Raw genomic sequence first — 19,609 nt, forward strand, 5'->3', positions numbered from 1 at the left:
CCTCCCTCCCTCCCTCCCTCCCGTCTGTCCTTCCTTCCTTCCTTCTTTCCTTCCTTCCTTCCTTCCTTCCTTCCTTCCTTCCTTCCTTCCTCCCTCCCATCTTGCCAGGTGGATACTCCTGACTGAGCTTCAAGAGTATTGAAATTATAGGCATGTACCAATACTCTTGGCCTTGTTATTTTTTTTCCTTTCTCATATGTTCTCATTGGTTGGAATGTCCTCACCATAAATCCTTTTGTGTTTGTGTTTTTCTGTCTTCCTGATCTAGATCATAAAAATCCCTGGAGAAAATTTGATTGGGTTTATTTAAGGCATCTTTCATTAAGGTCAGCATATGAGTAAATATATACATGTAGAGTCATGTATCACCTAAGGAAAGCGGCGTGTTCTGAGAGACGCAGCATTACTCAATTTCCTCATCATATGGACAGCATAGACGCACGCTTGCACAAGTCTAGGTGGCATAGAGCAGTCATATGACTTGGCCGCATGAGATGTGTGACCTGCTGTTGCCAGCATCCTGTTACAGGAACTTTCTTTTTAGTACATAAGAGTATACTCTAAAATAACGATAAAAGGTATAGTAAGAAAATACACAGACAGTAACCTAGTCATTTTTGTTATCTAATATTACGCACTGCCCGTAGCTGTGTGCCGTACTTTTGTGTGACTAGCAGTGCAGCAGATTTGTTTGCAGCAACGTCGTCACAAGCACATGAGTTCACAATGCGACATTACCGTGGCTATTCTGTGATTAAATGATGAGAATTTCTTGACTAAATTAGAATCTTATCTATCGTATATGTGGTTTGTCCTGACAGAAATACTTTGTGGCACAACACTGTAGGCACGCACACAATTTTATTTTTTTTTATCATTTTTGATTATAAAATAATTGTAAGGCTGTACATGTCTTACAATTCACGGACAGATTCTTGGTTAATGTTTGCTATCTTCATATTTTATGGGTACGTAAACAAACTGAAAAGGCCTTGCCCCTTAAGCCCTCTTGGTAGCTGAGCAGAGATTTGCACCTTGTTTCTGAAGCCTAACGTGGCCTTGTTGCTGACATACGTGACCCAGGCAGACCATGTGTGATAGAACACTTCAGGAATGTGTGTTTAAACAGCACCGCTTAGGGAGGTTTAATGGATATTTAAACATGCAAATGTAGTACAGAGAGGGAAAGAAAGACTCTGTGCGTATTTCCAGAACTAATGAATTTCTAGTGAGAAAATATGCTGGTGTTATTGACAAGAGTTTGTGCCAAAGTGAAAGTGTGTGTCTGTCAGTGGTATACAACTAATGTGTGCCTTTTCCCCTTCCCTTTCATCAGGGCAGAGCTTGGGATATGGCTTTGTGAACTACATTGACCCCAAGGATGCAGAGAAAGCTATCAACACACTGAATGGATTGAGACTTCAAACCAAAACAATAAAAGTATGTTCAAAAATTTTAAAAATCTATTTGTAGAACAAAAGTTAGAAAATTAAGATTTATTTATAGTTTTTCCTTTCTTCATTTGGGCCCATATAAATACTCCTGTGAAAGATTCAGTGTCATGTTTTTGTATTGTTGCTCAGTTGGGGGAAACTATTCATGATTAGTATGTGCAGTCTCGTATCAACAAGGCGACAGAGCAGTAATGTTCTTCCATAAGTATTTTAGGAAGCCTTTGAATTAAATCTCTTTCCCTTATAGCGAATTATTTGCTGCATAACTTTAGGAATCCTAGACTTATCCTGAGCATAGGGATTGTGGATTTGTTCTATAAATGGCAAGTTAGCAAATATGATATTTTGCAAGCCAATAAAGTCTCTCTCACAATTTCTCATCTCAGCGCTCACTGTGTAAAAGTGGCTGTAGCTACTACATAAATGGATGTCATTGTGAGCCAATTAAATGGTTTATGGACACAGAAGTATGAATTTTATATACTGTTTGTTTCACAAAACAATCTCCTCTGTTTAAATAAATTTTTTTGCATTTTACATTCTTAGCTCATAGCCCATGCAAAAATAGGTGAAAGCAGAATTTCATGGTTGGGCTGTGTTTCGATTCTGTTCTAGTAGATTCAGCTTATAGTACTTTGTGGAGATTAACTAGAAAGCTTACATGAGACACAGGTAATTTTTCCTGTTACATTTTTCTTTACCAGATATACAGCAAATGATTTTGTGAGAACTTCCTGCTTTTTTGTATCCTTAAAATTCTTATGTGGCTTCTCTCTGGATAAAAAATTGATCCAGATCACAACACAGATTATTTTCCCTTTAGAAAATAGGAGAGATATTGCCTCTAGAAAATTGTTAGTACCTATACCATCATTTTACTCTTTTGCCCAGTGCAAACGTTTGCCAATCAGTCATTGCAGTCTTTCTCATTGAGTGTAGATGTAGCTCTGAAAGATTTTTCAAACTGTCCAGACAACTTCTATCAGTTGACTCAAGTTGGAACCTATTTTCCACCGGTGATTTAAGAAGCCAGTTTAGAGTATACCTTGAAGTGGTGAGGGAAAGTTAGTCAAGGCTGACTGTGATATCCATCTTGCTTAGAGACTTGTCTAGAAGATTTCTGCTCTTTTTCATGTATCTGGAATTGCTGTGTCATCTTTGTGTTTAAGAATGGCTTCTCTTGGAATTGTCAGTTAAGGTGGTTTTGTTAGCCCTGGGTAGTGTGGACATCTCATTTTTTGTATTTATTGGTCCATAAGAAACATTCCTGTCAGCTCTAATTCATCTGGGGAAGACTGTGGTTGCTCCCGAATGTACTTTGATATGATGTCCACAAACTCTGGATGTTTTTCACTCAAGAAAATGTCCAGGGAAAAGATTGACCTTTCAGTCCAAAAATGAACTATATGTTAATGATAAAATGATACTGTGTTATCAGAATATAAGGAAAAATTAGGTTCTAATTCAATCTAAGATGATAAAGTTATAAATTTTCCTGACAGTTTTTTCAATTTGAATTGCTTTTTTCTCATTGACCACGTATCTCTCCATACTTTGTGTTAAGAGTTAATCTTTTCAACAGTACTGCTAAATAACAGAGTGCTGGGTGTGCTGGCTTACGCCTGTAATCCCAGTACTGGGGAGGCTGAGGCAGGAGGATCGTTGGGAGTTCACGATCAGCCTGGGTTACAAAGTGAGCTCAAGGTCAACCTGAACTGCATAGGAAGACCCTATCTCAAAACACACACACACACACACACACACACACACACACACACTCACACACACCCCAGCAACAATGAAAAAACCAGATGACCTTAGAAAACAACATCTATCCGGTTACCTTTTGGCTGTTTTATGTGTTCTCTGTCCTACCAGATATTTGTAGCCCTTACCTTCTCTAATTTAAATTAGTACCAATCCTGGAAATCTCAACTGTGTCATAGTTTTGATGTCCTGAAGTGGGTAAGAGGAAAATGGAACAGATGGTTGAGATGGCTTACCCCAGGAAACACACTTCTCTCTGCCCTGGAATCAATTACCATCTTACTTTGTTCTTGGTGGACCAGTTCTTTTTCTGTGTATCTCGTCTCTGCTAAGATTAAAAAAAAAGAAGGTAGAAATGCAGAGGAAACAACAGATCAGCCCTGGAGAGATGTCCGCAGCATTCAGAGACCACTGATGAAAGCTCCTTCCTCACTCTGCGTGACCCAGCCTTCGGTGTCCAGGGCCAAGCTGCCTGGACTGAGTACATGGAAGAAAGGGACAGTAATGCTTTGTGGTTTTCCTACTGTGACATCTGCTAGTTCTGCTCTGATTTTCTGAAATGCAAGTGAGGGTGATGGGTGAGCATCAGGCTTTTTCCCTGCCCCCATTTGGTTCCTTCAGAAATATCAGATAACAGCTGGTATCCTCAATTTGGCCGAGATTTCTTTGAGAGACATTTTTCAAAAGTGTATAGCACCATTTTTGCCTGCTCTTTCCGTGCTTTTATTTTCAGTTAGACAGGTTTCCTGTTCTAATACAAGGTCCTGAGCCAGGTTTTTCTAGTGTTCATTGCTTTTCCCTTCCTTAGGATGCTTAGTCTCCTTTTCCCCTTCTCGTTCATCCTGATAATGACTGTTGGGCTAATCTTACAAGACAGCACTTTCCTCTTATTACTTCTCATTCAGAATTCTATCATTTCTCTACTGTTTTATTGTATCATTTGGCTCAGCTTTGGAGGCTTAATGCCAGTGCTATTGCTGTTTTCCCCTGAAGTCTGGTTCTTTACTTGTGAGCAGATCTTGTTCCAGCCTCTGTGTGTGTGTATGCTTCTGTGACTTCCACTTCTTAGTACACCCTCTCCCATTCAGTTTAATTGTAATAATTCCTTCTCTGGAGCTTTATTTGAAATCCTACCTCTAGCAACTGGCTTTCTGGTTATTCCAGCTTGTTCTGACTTCCCTTTTCTTTGAAGTCTGTGTTCTTTACCCATGAAGATTCACAGAAGTTTTGGGATCAGTGGGACTCAGACATAATTTGGCCTTAACCACTACTCTCTGGCCCCAAAGATGAAGCTGGTGGTGGTCATACAATATCTGGTAGTCAAAGACAGAGTTGTGACTCAAATCCTTATCTTCCGACACCTATGTAGAACTCTTCCCATGAAACCATGCTTAGGCCAGGGATATAGCTCAGTGGCATAAGTGCCTGCCTGGCAAATGCAAGGTCCTGAGTTCAATTTCTGGTACCAAAAAAAAAAAAAAATTTGATGAAACCATGCTTTGCTTTAGAAAGCTACATACTAGTTAGTATGTATTTTATATACAAAAGTGCTGTTGTTTGTGTCTTCTAAACCACCTAAAGTAAGACCAGTAAAATCTCTGGTACTGGAATGTTGAAACAATGAATCATATGCAGAGAAAGGTGATTTATTTAGTAGTTTCTCTTGAGGTTTCCTAGTTAGCATTAGACTAGTTGGACTTTTTTTTGGAATGGTGTGTTGAATAAATGAATCATATTTGGTATTTCTACAGACGGTGAAGCAGAAGTCCTTCAGGCACTGTGAGACCAGAAAGCAGTTGTTCTCAAACCTAGTTGCATCAGAATCACAAAGGGAGTGAGTTATAAAAACACATTCTAGGGCCCACTTCAGTGTGTCTGTCTTGGTTTCTTTTCTCTCGCTGCTGGGACAAAATAAGGAAGGATGCCCAAAATTAAGGAAGGAAAGGTTTATTTCGCTTACAGTTTGTGGAGGTTTCAGTCCATACTTGGCAGATTATAAGGCAGAGTGGCACATGGCAGAGCGCTACTGCTCAGGGCGGCAGAACACAGCAAAGCAACAAGCACCCACAAGGGCGGAATGGCCTCAAGCAGCCTCTTCCTCGCCCTTACATATGCAAACTATCCACCCCAGGGCGGGTGCAGCTCTCACACCCATAATCAATCAAACTCTAAAAGCCTGCCTCGAGACCGCATGAGGCTTTGGGGGGACACCCAAACACAAACCATAACAGTGTCCAAGTGAGATTCAGGAATCTGAATCTAATAACCTTCCTAGATTGTGACAAAAGACTTAAGACTTATCATTTAGGAACCACTGAGATATACCTTTTTGAATTGGTGAGTTCTTTGTATACTGGATATTTGGTACACAAAGTTGAGTTTTTCTTCTATCCTGTACCTTCATAAACTTACTCTGTTAACCAAAATAGGTTTCTACTTTTTCTTAGACGATAGGGTAGCATCTGTAGTTCAATGTGGTTCAGTCTTTACTTTTAGAAAGTGTAGTTTAGAAATTAAAAAAAATTGCTGTGTTCCCACCATGTAGAAAAGTACTAGTTAAACCACTATTTATTTATTTTAAGAGGACCACTCATAGGTAAAAACCTTAATATAGTTACTGTCCTTTCCTAATGGTCACTTTTCCCTGACTGGGGAGATGTCCCAACATCTTATCTTGTTAGTGACATCACAGCCATCCTTTATCTGCAGGAAAGGCAGCTCTGTGGGTTAAATGTTGCCCACATTGTCCCCAGTACTGACATGGAAAATAAATGTTAATTTAGGGAGAGTAGTATGAAGGTGTATTACGTACAGTTCAGTCATCCAGAGGACTCAGCCCCTCCCCCACATCTCTGGCAGGGTCAAAAATTATTTGCTGGTGGTGGAGGGTGTTTCTCATCGATGACCTCTGGTCCCCGTGGGAACTTGCCTTTTGTGGACTGTTTTGGGCATCACTGGTTGTGCCTATTGTTAGTCTTCATACTCATATTTACTCATTTTGTTTTCAGGGAGCCTTGAATAATGATAATACCTAAACAGTCTGTAAAACATGTATGGCTTAAAAACAGTACTTTTGTCTTTTTGTCTAGGTTAATGGTGTCAAATTGAAATTTGTGGTTAGAAGTAAAAGCATTGCTTTTACAAGGTAAAAATCATTCAGTTCCAGAAGTGCATGTAGACTTACCCCCCTCGGTACTCTGGATGGGCGATTATGCTACACACAATTGATGTGGATTTCTGTCGCCTTCCCGCTCTCCCTTGACTTCTCCCTCTTCTACAACTGGCCTGGGAAGCTTTATCTTTCCTGAATATGGAGCTGTTTTATCAGGAAAATAGAAGCTTTTATCTCAAAGAATAGAAGTTTTGGGGGCTAGAGGGTATAGCCTGGCAGCAGCGTAATTGGCTAACACTGGTGAGACCCTAGGTTTGATCCTAGTCCTGCAAAAATCCAAGAGCAAACAAAACCCTCAAGGAATAGAACTTTACTGCTCTAGAAATCAGATTCTTCTGCCTGTCAAAAGAAAATTCTGTGTGGAAGTACTAATAGTATAAAAATCTGTTTAAATTTGATTTTGATTAAATAGATTAAAAAAATCATTCAGGTATAGACTATGCTTAAAATTACCTTGAAAGTATTAATTGCTGTACAATAATGTGAAATTATTTTATTAAAATAATTAAACTACCCTTTAAGCACATAGGAAAAATTCTATTATAAAAATTGGAATATTAAAAGTTAATAGTTATACCTCTTCCTTTAAAGTGTTCCGTTTTAAAGCAATTAAGTAAAGCTAATAAACCTTTTTTTGTTAAATTTATACCTTTATGCTATTTTCTGTCTAGCTTGTCCTTTTCTCAGTTAATAAAATATTACACACTTCTGCTTAGCTTGAAGTGTACCCTTAATTTAGGGTCTACTGTATTTCTTCAAATCTCATTCTCGAAAGTTCCGTTGATAATGTGATTTCACTGGCTGTGTGATCTTGGGCAAATATTTTAACCATTTAACTTACCATTCATATCTGTAAAATAAATTACAAGTTGAGCATCCCTCATCAGACTGTTGGAAACCTGAAATGCTCCAAAGCTTGAAATTTTTGAGTTGCTGTAATATCACAATCGAAGATTTCACATTCTAAAACTTTTTGCACAAACTATTAGGAATATTGTTTAAGATTGCCTTTGGGGTATGTATATAAGGTATAGATGAGGTATAAATGAATTTTGTGTTAGAGTTGGATTTTATACCCAAGATATGCCATTATGTATATACAAATATTTCAAAATCTGGAAGATATCTGAGAACCAAAGCACATCTACTCACAAATATTTGGGGTCAGAGGTAGTTAACCTGAAGTTAATTTACTCAAATTATTAATTTATACTAATAATTTATGCTCAGTGTTTATAATCTGCATCTGTAGGGGGGATTTATCACGGTCTATGCCCAATTGCATATTAAGAAAAGATGTAACCATTTGTTTTAAAGACAGTGTTTATCCTGATTTGTTTAATGAGGAAATGAATCCTGTTATTTGGAGGAGGTGACAGTTTTAACTTCTTCTGTCACCACTGTAGAAAGTTAATAGACACAGTAATATTTGTGCTGTGAAATGCTTTTCTAGCTTAACTTCCTTGTGTTACAAGATTATTGAGAGGATTTGATTTTATTTATCATGGCAAATTATTCTCTAAAGTTTAATTGTATTAGGAAATAACCGAGACATTGTGTAAATCGGTCCGTATGCTGGGGAAGGAGAGGCTGCAGGTGTGTACACAACACCGTGCTGAAGTTTGCCCCCTGGGAAGTACTCTGCTAGGGTACCTGCCGTACCATTCTGAGAGCTTCGAGACAGTTGCATGATGCTGAGAGTTGACGTATGTGTGGGGCATGGCGCTCTGTAAACAGTTGTTAGGGGAACTGCATGGAATTTGCTAAAGCAGGAGGCAGAGTGCAAGGTCTGTGTGGCAGTGAGCCTGAGAATGAGGAGGGGTGATGAAGCGTGAGTGTACCGTGCAGAGGAAACTTCATTTTATTCTTTCGGTGGGTGAGGTCCTCCAGAGCAGTGACAGGATTGGACTTGAATGTTCATTAGGAGAGGGAAATTTACTTCGTATTTACACTCTACAGCTCTCTGAGCGTCTTGGTCCATTGTGGTGCTTGTATGGCTTGTGTAGTTTATTTTCTGTGATGGTACAAAGTGTAGAAATTATACCCCTCATTTCAGAACTTGTTTGTCGACCATTGTTTACCTTTACACTGAGTAGATTTGAGAAATTTGGAAGTAATAGTTTGAAGGACAGATTTAAAATTTACTAAGCATTTGGGAGATACTGGACAAGTGTTAGCCTCACAAATGCTACTTTTCTGGTTTGGTTGGTCCTCTGTGGAGGGAAGAAAGAGAAAGAAGGAAAGGAGAGGAAAGAAGGAAAGAGAAAAGAGAAGAAAAATGAAAAAATACATGTACCAGATCTGGGGTCAAGAATGGGCATACTGAATAAAATGATTTTTTTGCCTTTTAAAAAATATAATGGCTAGGTACATATTTTCCTAACTTTCATTTAAAAACATGGTCTGCAATATTCTAGAGCCATGTTTTGAGTTTTAACAGTTAAGGAGCAATCAAAAAATACAGTGACTATTTAATTTTTAAAAAATTATTACAATAAAAGACACATTGCCATTAATCCCCCTCAACGTAACCCCCTCCCATCCAATACCATTAGTCTATTTTTCTTGCCACTTTCTGAAGCAGTTCTGGAAGTCCTCGTACGTGAATATTTTTTTTAGTGTGATAAAAATAAAAATACCATGAGAGCTTCAGAGTGCCATCCAGCGGAAAGGCAGGCTTGTAAAAACGCCACAGGGTGTCCTCACGCACTTGGTTACTGGGTTGGCACTGCGCTTCTTCTGGCTCTTTCCAAAGTCAAAGTGACCATGGAAGGTAAAGTTCTGAATTGAGGACATCGTGGCAGCTATCTCAGAACAATTAAAGGCACTTATGGAAGAGGACTTCCAGAACTGCTAATCAGAAAGTGGCAAAATGATGGGATCAGTGTTGTAAGGGGGGATATTTTGAGTGGGATTAATAACTTACCTATTACTGTAATCATTTTTAAAAAATTTAATCACATTTTTATCATACGTTGTATATTGATACCTTTAGTTATCAGAAGCTCTTCAAAAGCTTTGTATGGATTCCAGTTTACACAATACTTATTTGAGGTGAGAAATACCAGATGACTTTCTGATCGATGTATTTATGTAATGCCCTTTATGTGAGCCATAGAACAAATCCCAGAGATTTCTTCCTGACCTAGTGTGGTATAGATAGGGCCCAGTGTCCAGTAGGGTCCAGGCTTGTTCGTCCGCATTTCAGGCTCGTTGTATTCTTTCCTGCTGCTTCGGTCATGAGAGTTAGACGGGTATTTGCCGGACGCAATAGTTTGTCATTCTTTGAACAGGTGTTGCTTGGCATACCTTTCCACAGATGCTGGAGCAGAGGCTGAGCCAGCTCACAAAGAGGGAACAGTAAGCCAGGGTCCCTCCCTGGTGGCAGTGTCCCTGGCTTCTTTGCCGCCTCTCCTGCGGACCACAGACAGTGCTGGTGGTGAAAGTCTCTGCAATTCACTGGACCCACCTCCCTGAGGGGGAATGTGGTGGACAGTGGTGCTGCCCAGACATGCTCCATGGGAGGGGTCTCACCCGCACACTGAACCCGAAAATCCTGGCTGCTGCTTTTCTGTAACTAGTGTAGAGGTTGTTAGGTTTTATAAATACCTCCATAAAAGTTAAAAGAGTAATTGCTTCTTTGTGTTTGGCTGGGCAGGTAGGGGGAAGACCATGGATATGGATAATACTTGTATGGGTTTAAAATTTGCTGCTTTTATTTGGGCAGGGAGATGTCTTTGAAACTAATCATTTATAATTTACCAGAATTTTGAGTCCTTTAACCATGACCTTTATAAAAAAACTCCAAGGGAGGAAACTTCATGCAAGATTCGAATGGGAGGTATAAAATTAGTTTTCTAATAATGAGAGACTGTTTGTGTGTCTTGGTAGAAGACACTGAAAAAGAGTAGACCATGCGTTCAAATCCATTTGGGTCTAGGTCCCAAGCTCAGAATGAGGCAGGGTAAATTGAATCTGATGCAAATAGCCAGAAAAGTTTTCTGCCTGAACTATACTGTTCCTCCACCTATCATGCTTGTTCTATAAATGCGCATCTACAGAAACATTTTTGTAAGACACTGCTAGCACTTGTTTGCTTGATTTTTCTACTGCTGCATAAGGAGAAGGTGGGGTAGGGTTTTTGTTTTATTTATGACCCAGAAAGTTGGTGTTAGGTTAGTTTGCCTTCCAGTCTGTTTTATCATAGTTGGTTTGGGAGAGGTAAGAGGAACATGCTGACTTCCCAAGGAGGCCTTAGTTCCTTATTGTAACTACTCACAGTAGTGTTGTAAGGCTTTTATCTTTTTACTTGTTTGTGCAGAAACCAATAGTAATTTCTGATAGGCAGATACTTTTAATGTATTTCTAATGAAATGCAGTGCAGGTTAAGGGACTTGTTCAAAATGATATGGCTCACAGGCTGACACTGGCTGGCTCTGATGGCTGGTGCTGTAGCTTTTGTTTTCTTCCAACTTCCTGTTGTTGATAAATTTTTAGGGGGGTTGTTGTTGATGCTTAGAACTAGATTGTAGATACCACTGTGGATAAACTGAATGTTGTCTTGTGGGCCTTAATTTAGATCTTTTTAGTGTCTTGAAACTCTGAACCAGAACTATCAGGGGGCATAAGAAGGAACAACTGCCTGTGTGAGAGGTGGAAGGACTCTGCTCTCTTTTAGATTGAGCCTTTGAGACAGCCATACTTGAGTTTGAAAAGAAAACTGACACCTAGAGGTCTTGTTTAGCTAATGGGAGAGTTAAGTATTAGTTAAATCATTTCAACAGGAATAGAAGACTGAAAGAATTATGATAGCAACTTCCTAATTTATTTTATAGACAACTCATTAAGAATGCTTTTCTTGAGAATCTTTAATGTTAGTTTAAAAATGACAAAAGTGTGTTAAAATGGGTTAAGTTTGTAGGGAGACATTAGAAGATGGTCCATTTTCTTTTATTCTCACTTCCTTCAAATTTTCCTAACATTGCCATTAGCAGCAGTTTTCAGCCATAAGTACTACATTAGAATTATTTGTGGAAGTTTTATTTCTGGAAGTTTCTTGGCATTCTGCTTATAGGCAGGCAAAGAGGGCTGTATTTGGGAAAAAGGCAGGAAGTCTAGAACTGGCCTGCCTCCTTCTCCCACTCTGAAGAACTGCTTTGAATGTGTCCAGGGGAGCTTGGAATTGTGGATTTGTCTTCTGTTCTTGCTTTTTAAATAGCCTTTTCTCAGGTAGCAAATGTTAGAGATCATGACTGTCTACACATTTACTTTGAATGTGTTTTGCTTGCACTTGTTACTCTTGACGTTCAGAGGCAGAAAGTACTAGTGTTCACTACTTCTTCTTCTTTCTTCTTTCTTCTCCTTCTTCTCCTTCTCTTATCCTTCCTTTCTTTCTTCTTCTTCTTCTTTTCCTCCTCCTCCTTCTCCTTCTCCTCCTTCTCCTTCTCCCTCCTCTTCTCCTTCCTCCTCTTCCTCTTCCTCTTCTTCCTCCTCCTCTTTTTCTTTTTCTTCTTCTTCTTCTTCTTCGTCTTCTTCTTCTTCTTCTTCTTCTTCTTCTTCTTCTTCTTATTATTATTATTTTGTCTTTTTGAGACAGGATTTCACTCTGCAGTTTAGGCTGACCTTGAACTCACTTTGTAGCCCAGACTGGCCTGGAACTTGCAGCAATCCTCCTGCCTCAGCCTCCTGAGTGCTGGGAATGCGGGTGTGCATTTATTATTGTTATTACAGGCATGGCTTGTTATATAGGGAAGGTAAAGATCGGAAATACTCAGTTGTTTCTGACTCTTGTGTTTTTATGTTAAAATTATATTTTAGAAATACAGTTGGAGAGGAATTAATAAAATGCTAGCAATTACAGTAAAGAAAATGGTTAGAATGTTCACTTCTTTGATTTAGTTTTATTGAATATTTTAACATTTTGTGTTACGAAGAAGTGGATTTTGGAAAAAAATACTTTTTTTTTAATAGTTTGCTCTATTTTTTTGGTTGTTAGTGTAAGGAGGGCTGCTTCCCCCAATAGGAATGAGAAGTCTAATCCTTCCTGCTCATGTAATGAGGGTTTTAGAAGTGGTCCTTAGGTGAGCCACAGGAGGGAGAAGGAAAAGCAACATTCTCATCATCCTGGAAACCAGTAATACAGAAAACGCTTTAGTTTCTCCTGCCTGCTTTAGCCAGATGACCCCATGCACATTCACAGGAAGTTTCCTGGAAAGATTTGAGAGTGGCTTCAATTTTACAGAATCGGGCATAGCGGGCCTTTTATAGAGGACTTCTCAGGATGATGGACTTGCCAGTCCAGTGGAGCCAAGCAGTCTGAGTTCCTGGAAATAAGTTTGATGGGTTTTGTGGCACCTGTTTTATTTCTGCATTTTTGCATTTGTTGATGATTTATATTCCTCTAAAAATGCTTTTAAGCAGCAGAGGAGTTTGATTGAGAAACATTCGATGGCATGGAGGAAAGCGTGGTGTCCGTGATTTTTGTGAGTTCTCCAGGAAGCCCTAACAAGCCCCAGAGTTTAAAGATTTACCTAATTTTACATCTTACATGACAGATTCCCAGAACTTTTATGTTCATCAGAATTGCTGGGTGCAGTGGTTGGTAATACGTATGTCTAGGTCCCAACTGAGACTTACAAAGCTGATCATCTGCAGAGTGAGGCCTGCTAAATGATATTTTAACAGCTGCCACACCTAAGTCTGAAGCAGGTGACAATGTGACTTGAAAATTACTCTTTAGTGTACTTGATGATGTACACTTGGCTAAACTGTGGTGCCAGGTTCAAACAAACCTTATATGAATAACAGAATCTTCATTTGTGGGCTGTAACAAAATGTCTTGAATGATTAAGATTTATTAATGTGTTTTTAATGAATATAATGCTTGATTTACCTAAAAAACAATACATTTTTTCCCTCTCACAAACAGCTTGCTAATTTTTAGAGCATTTGTAGATCAATAAATACAATTATGTTAACATAATTTGTAAATTATTTAGGGAATTTGCAGTATGATTGTTCAGGGGCCATCCATTTAAAATAAGTGTTTCATAGTGTAGAGATTGAGGGATTAGTTATGTGGTCCAACATGGTTATGATTCTTTACATGATAAAAGTTGCTTTTATAATTCAGTAAAAAATCACCTCACTCACAGGCTCCATACCACACCTGTCTCTCACCCTAGGTTAGTATTTGGATATTTGAGCTTTCTAGGCAGGACCTGAATGAATGGGATTTCTATATTACCATAAAAATCCACAGCATATTAGAAATGGTTTTTTAAGAAAAGATTTGCTATGTGGGGGCTGGGAATTTAGCTCAGTGGCACAGCGCCTGCCTGGCAAATGCAAGGTCATGAGTTAAATTCCTGGTACCAGAAGAAAAAACAAAAACAAAAACAAAAAAAGAAAATTTGCTATGTGTAGCCTTAATATAGAAACCTTTTGACCAATCCACTAAATTTTGCACCATGAAAACAGTGCATACCCTTGCCAAAAGGCTGAGAATATTTCGTCCTGTTCAGATTTGCAAAGCAGGTTAATAAGAAAGTGTCACAAGCAAGGATTTGGTGGTGTTTGATTTTTCTATTGAAGTATTCTCCTTTAAGCGATGTCTTGGGAGAATTGAGAAATATGCATTGTCTGCAAACTATTCTGGCTCACAAAGTCAACTGTGAAGGGACTGTGAAGGTGACTGTCACCCTTGCTCTGTGCTCTTTGAGTATTAAAGTACATTGATCCACCAAGTGGTAAAGGGGATACTATATGGAGGTTTAATTATAGCTAGTGAGTGTTATTGATGTTATCAGCCAGACCCAGGGAAAGGGCTTGGTGCCAGATCATTCAGTGCAATTAAGTACTACCTCAGTACAGATTCTCAAAGTAAAGAGAGGCAGTCTGCAGATCGGAAGCAGGAGATCACTTTATCTCAGAACAAAGACAAAAGTGGTTGTTGCCTTCATCATTGTCCTGCTTTAGGTTTCTGCGGGAGTTCTATAAATGGCAATGATACGGTCTCTTTATTGTGTACTGTAAAGATTATCATATTTTTCTTAAAAACACAGCTGTCACAGAAAGTGTTGCAAGAATACAGTTTTTTGTTTTTTTTTTTTTACTAAAGCTGCTTGGGGGAATATGCAGCTCAGGTGTCTAATAGATATCTGGAGAATGAAAGATTGTATTTGAGACTATCAGTCGTGCATATCACTTCATTTAAAAAAATTTTTCCCTTGTTATTTTCTAATGTCTAACCATGCTGAGAGAGAAATATTTTGGTAGATTTAAATTCATAAAACACTCAGTAATGTTTTGGGGGTTATCCCCTTATGTATTGGACAAATTTTTTATACTTGTATAGTTTACATCAGGTCTACAAAATATATGTAGGTAGAACTTTCTTTGCACTGTGGAAAAGGCTTACAATATTTTTGTTAGCCCTTCTTCCCCCTTTCCGCTTTATCATATATATAAGTAGATATGTATATTATACACATTTCCCTTTTACTCCATTTGAAGGCTAAATGTCAGGATATTAAAAATGTTTCCTATTACCCTGCACCCCAAACTGGGATACATCTCCTAGTGTTTGTTCCTTGCTAAAGACAGACCACCTTGGAGTGAGTTGGTTTCCTTCTGTGTATGTGGATATATGCATGCATATATACATATTAGATCCCTGACAACTCAGTTAAACCAGGCTCAAAACATGAAGTCTTGGATATCATATGATTGACTTGTAATACAGAAATGAGTTGCAGATTTTTAAGTTTAAAATATATTTCAAGAGAGATTGTTGTGACAATAGACTTATCATTTGTTTAAATTCATCCTGTGTGTTAGGAATTTTTCTTTAGGAGTTTGTGAGTTAATTTTTGTAAGATATAGTAAAAGTGATTTCATGTTCAAATGTCCTCTCTCCTTACTGCATTATTGTTGTTGTTGTTGTGTGGTACCGGGAATCAAACTCACAACCTCACATTGCCAGGCAGGTGCTGGGCCACTGAGCTGTATCCCCGGCCTCTTACTGTACTATTCTATGGACCCATAACAATACTGATAGTTTCCAAGTTTTTAAGGAAAGTTACTAGCTTTAAGTTATTTATGTCCATCATGTACCATTTTTCTCTCATTCCTATCCCCCTCACCCTACAAAGAACAAGGATGAACAAATGTAAAATTAAAAAAGAAAAAGATGTTTAATTGCAGGTTGTTTTTGTTTTGAGTATGTAATTATGGCTATGCAGTTTTGGACAGGGAATATCTGAGTCATTAAATAAAAACTTAATTCTGCAAGCATTTCAGTGTCTGGTGTGTAGCAGTCAGCTTTGCTAAATGTGGGAACACCATTCAAATAATATAGGAGGTAGTCTTGTCCTTGAGGTGATCGAGCAGTAAAGGACACAGCACCGTATATGACTGTTATTCACAGTAAAATAAGTACAGGCAAAGTACAGTAGAAATGAATGAGTCACTGGCTGTCTGCAGGCCCTTGTGATAGTTTCAGAGCTGATAGGGTTTTATAAAACAGGCAAAGAAAGAAAAGTATTACACATGGAAGTATGCCTTATCCAAATGCATAGAGACCTTTATGTGATGTCCCTTTTGTAAGAAGATTAAATCTGAAAACTATACATACTCCCTAAACTAATAACCTTCTACAAGAATTATAGGTAAGAAAATTTGATTAAACCTAAGACCCACCCCCTTATCTTACATTTATCCCTCTGTAGTGAAGACCTAATTTATTGAGGAGTTGTAAGGATAGATTTTGCATAGATTTAATTCATTTCGTCATAGAAAGTGCTTGTCTTACTCTGCAAAGATCTGTGGTGACCTCTGGGGTTCATTGTAGCTATTTACAAATGGTTCCAAGATGAAGTTTCCCTGGGCAGTATTTTTTGTACACAAGAGAGTGGATTATTATATTTTCATTAGTGTATGTAAGTAAATCAGAGGGGACTTGGGTATCAGAACTAATGTTGTGGTGAAGGAGTTTTTCTTCTAAAAGGAAGGAAAAAGGAAGCAGTGTAGATGATATTTCAATGAGCTTTTGACTGCTACACTGATTTTGACCATCTTCCTCACACAGGTTGTGATGGGCAAACTGTGTTCTGTTGTTCTTTCTTACATTGCTGTCAGATTACTCCTTCCTACATCTGGACTGTCATTCCTCTGCTCTTAGAAGCTTCTCCTGACATCTAAGGACTCTGTAATCTGCCCATCTCACCATTCTGGTGTTGTCAGTGTCCTACAGAAATCTTTACTCTGCTTAGTTGGACTCTTCATCTTTCAATATGCAATTCTTAATTCCTACCTCCATTCCTTGCCTCATTCTCCACCCGCACTCCCCTTGCACATGCCATGTAATTCTTCGTAAAATTTTATTTGGCCAGAAAAGCACTGATTTTTCACTACATGTTGCCTTTCTCTCCTCTTTAGTTGTATAATGTCTAAGGAAAAGGGATCTGTATCTCCAAAGTACCTTACAGAATGCTTACGTTTTTATTTGTAACTAAGACATGAGGTGTTTTCCATATATTGCTTAACAACTGGAGACTTGCCATATGTGCTTAAAGATGAAAAAGTCAAAATTTAAGTACAATTAAAAGTAAAACTGTCTGGAGGTTTTTGTTTTGTTTTTAACCATCTTTAACTTTGGATGGATGGTTCAGAATTCTGCCACCTCCTGGTAGGCATCACCATACATTGAAGATAGGGTCAAATGAAGAATGTATAAAGGATGTATCTACTTTTTCTTTTCTACAAAACATGAAGACTTCATTAAAGGTATCCCATTATCTGAGATTTTTCTACATAATGTCTCTTAATGTCCTGTTTTTTTTTTTTTTTTTTTTGTATAACATCTGTGTGTCTTTCCCGTACGTATTTTGGTCTTCGTCTCAAACCTTAGGTGAACAAGTATGTGAAAGCCCTAGGACAGTATGGTAAACCTACAGCACGTGTTATTTTTTCTCTTCTAAGACAAAAGATGTTAATATATGAGTTTTGTTCTTTAAACTAAAGCCTCAGTATTCAAGTTGAATTACAGGATTGGCACTTTGCGATAAATGGTTTTGAGTTGCTGTTTGAGCTCTCGTCTCTAAAAGATTAACCATCATTGCCTTAGGATGTTCAGTCCACCAGAATTGGGTTGATGAGAACCTTTCTCATTTTCTACACATTACCAGCCAGTACTAATTGACTTTTATTTTTAAACAGCTCCAGTTTACTTATGCTAGACAATGTATAATCTTTGACTATGTCAGCATTTTACTCTACTGACAATACCTTAGATTTGTCAGATACTCAAATACTACACAAATTGCATCTTAAGTAACTTTTGGAAATAACATTGCAGCAGTGATCTTGATAGTATGGCTTCTGTTGGAGATGTGCTCTGATCAAGTTTCAGAATCCCAGAAGAACCCTTAAGAAGCCATTACTGGAAAATGGCTTTCTAAGAATAGGATGAGTACATCTATTTTTCTATAAAACAGTGTAGCCTGTATTGTTTCCTGGGAAGCATAAAAAAGCCAAGTTGTTTGGGCAGATATCACAACTTCTAATCATCTTGCCTGAGAGGTACTTCAGAAATAGCTCCTGCACAAGGCCACAGAATATATCCACTTGCCGGGTGCTGGAGTACCTATTTGGTGGGTGAGACTATATGATAGGCATACATTTATGAATTAGTTTCCAGCATCTGGAAGCTTAAAGCCTAAGATTGTTCTTTAAATCCCTCCATAGTATATGTAGTGGAAGTGTCTAAAGTGAAATTACATATTATTACCTGCCAGAGTAGCCATCCCAGTATTATTTCTGTCTATTGAAAAATTATACTGAATCATTAGGTAGCTTATTATGTGGCTTGTAAGCCACCCTACATGCAGAAACATACACATTCTTCTAATTGGGAAATGAGTATTATTCCATGAAATCTGCTATTTCTTTTGTTATCGCCCAAAAAAGTCTGTCTGTCTTTCTCTTCTCTCTCTCTTTCTTTTCTTTTTCCTTTCTTTCCCTTCCCCTTGCCTTCCCCTTCCCCTTCCCCTTTCCTTTCCCTTCCCTCCTCTCCCCTCCTCTCCCCTCCCCTCCCCTCTTCCTGTCTGTCATCTGTCTGTTGGTCTATCTATCTTACTATCTTAATTTACTGAGTTTAGGCACCCACAGATCTATACAATAGAGAATCAAGAGCTGGGAGGATTTAACATATCATAGCTTGATTGGAGGAATTGTTAGGCTTTTCAGTTAGCCCACTTAAAGAGGCTACATGTTGACTCTGCTTGACATAGACTCTGTCCTTACTCCTAAACCAAGCTTTTCGGCACACTCACCTGCCGCCTTCTTACAAAATGACCCAATATTCAAGAATTGATTTTAGTAGCAATTGTCACGGTCATGGAAGATGCCTTATTTCTGTGCTCTTTGAACTGTTTCTGTGTTACAGTGCACACATAGTCCTTCTGCTGTCTTCATCTGTGTTTATTTACTTGACCTCAAAGCAAACAGTATGTGAGTTTTTCTTCTGTAAGTTGGGGTGATGCTAATGTACAATTTTTTTTTACATGAAGAAATACCTAGGAATTTGGAAGATACTTGTGTTACTTCCAAGTTACATTTAAAGAATATATTTACTGTACCTTCTCTGTTTATCTTCGCCAAAATGAGAAGTCCTTGTTAAGCCAAGTGCCTACTGTTGTCAAGGACAAAGAAGGAAAGGGCAGAAATGGTCTGCCAGCTATCGATAACTTTCAGGACAGCCCATTTGGGTCTTTATTTAACTGACACAAGTGGATGAAACGTTTGGGTAGCACTTAATAAATTCTGCTCAATGTAGTTTTTTAGAAGCTGAGTTCAACACATGCCAAAGAAAATCTCATTTGTTCTATCTGCATGTTTTGATTATTGCTTAATATAAATCTTAAACCAATTTGGTTTTCTGTGGTTATTCAGTAAATGTAGTGTTTAAATGTCATTTAATCAGTTGTTATATTATGTATCTTACTTTCATCTTTAAGTTGAAGCTGAGATCATTTTAACTTTACTTAATGACGCTGCACTAAAACTTGAAAATAATGTTTGAAAAAATCTCCCTAGTGTAAATAACCAGTTGCTGTCTCCCCTTTTGAAAGGCATGTAACTTTAAAAAAAAAAAAAAAAAAAAGGCAGAAGCACCTAATATCAAAGATTCTAAGTATTTTAGGTTTTTTTTTTTTTT

At 38.1% G+C, this 19,609-nt stretch overlaps 1 protein-coding gene across 7 annotated transcripts in view; it reads left to right on the top strand.

The window, feature by feature from the left end:
• The window catches only part of Elavl2 (ELAV like neuron-specific RNA binding protein 2), a 160,619-nt gene that overhangs the window by 119,440 nt on the left and 21,570 nt on the right, over positions 1-19,609 (top strand). For all 7 annotated transcript variants that reach the window (XM_005401159.2, XM_013522923.1, XM_005401161.2 and 4 more), the window contains one exon: positions 1,337-1,440. In XM_005401159.2, the coding sequence (XP_005401216.1) occupies positions 1,337-1,440 (104 nt within the window). The remainder of the gene's footprint in view (positions 1-1,336; positions 1,441-19,609) is intronic.

The sequence above is a fragment of the Chinchilla lanigera genome, unplaced genomic scaffold (assembly GCF_000276665.1).
Source record: "Chinchilla lanigera isolate Chin_1 unplaced genomic scaffold, ChiLan1.0 scaffold00071, whole genome shotgun sequence".
NCBI lineage: Eukaryota > Metazoa > Chordata > Mammalia > Rodentia > Chinchillidae > Chinchilla > Chinchilla lanigera.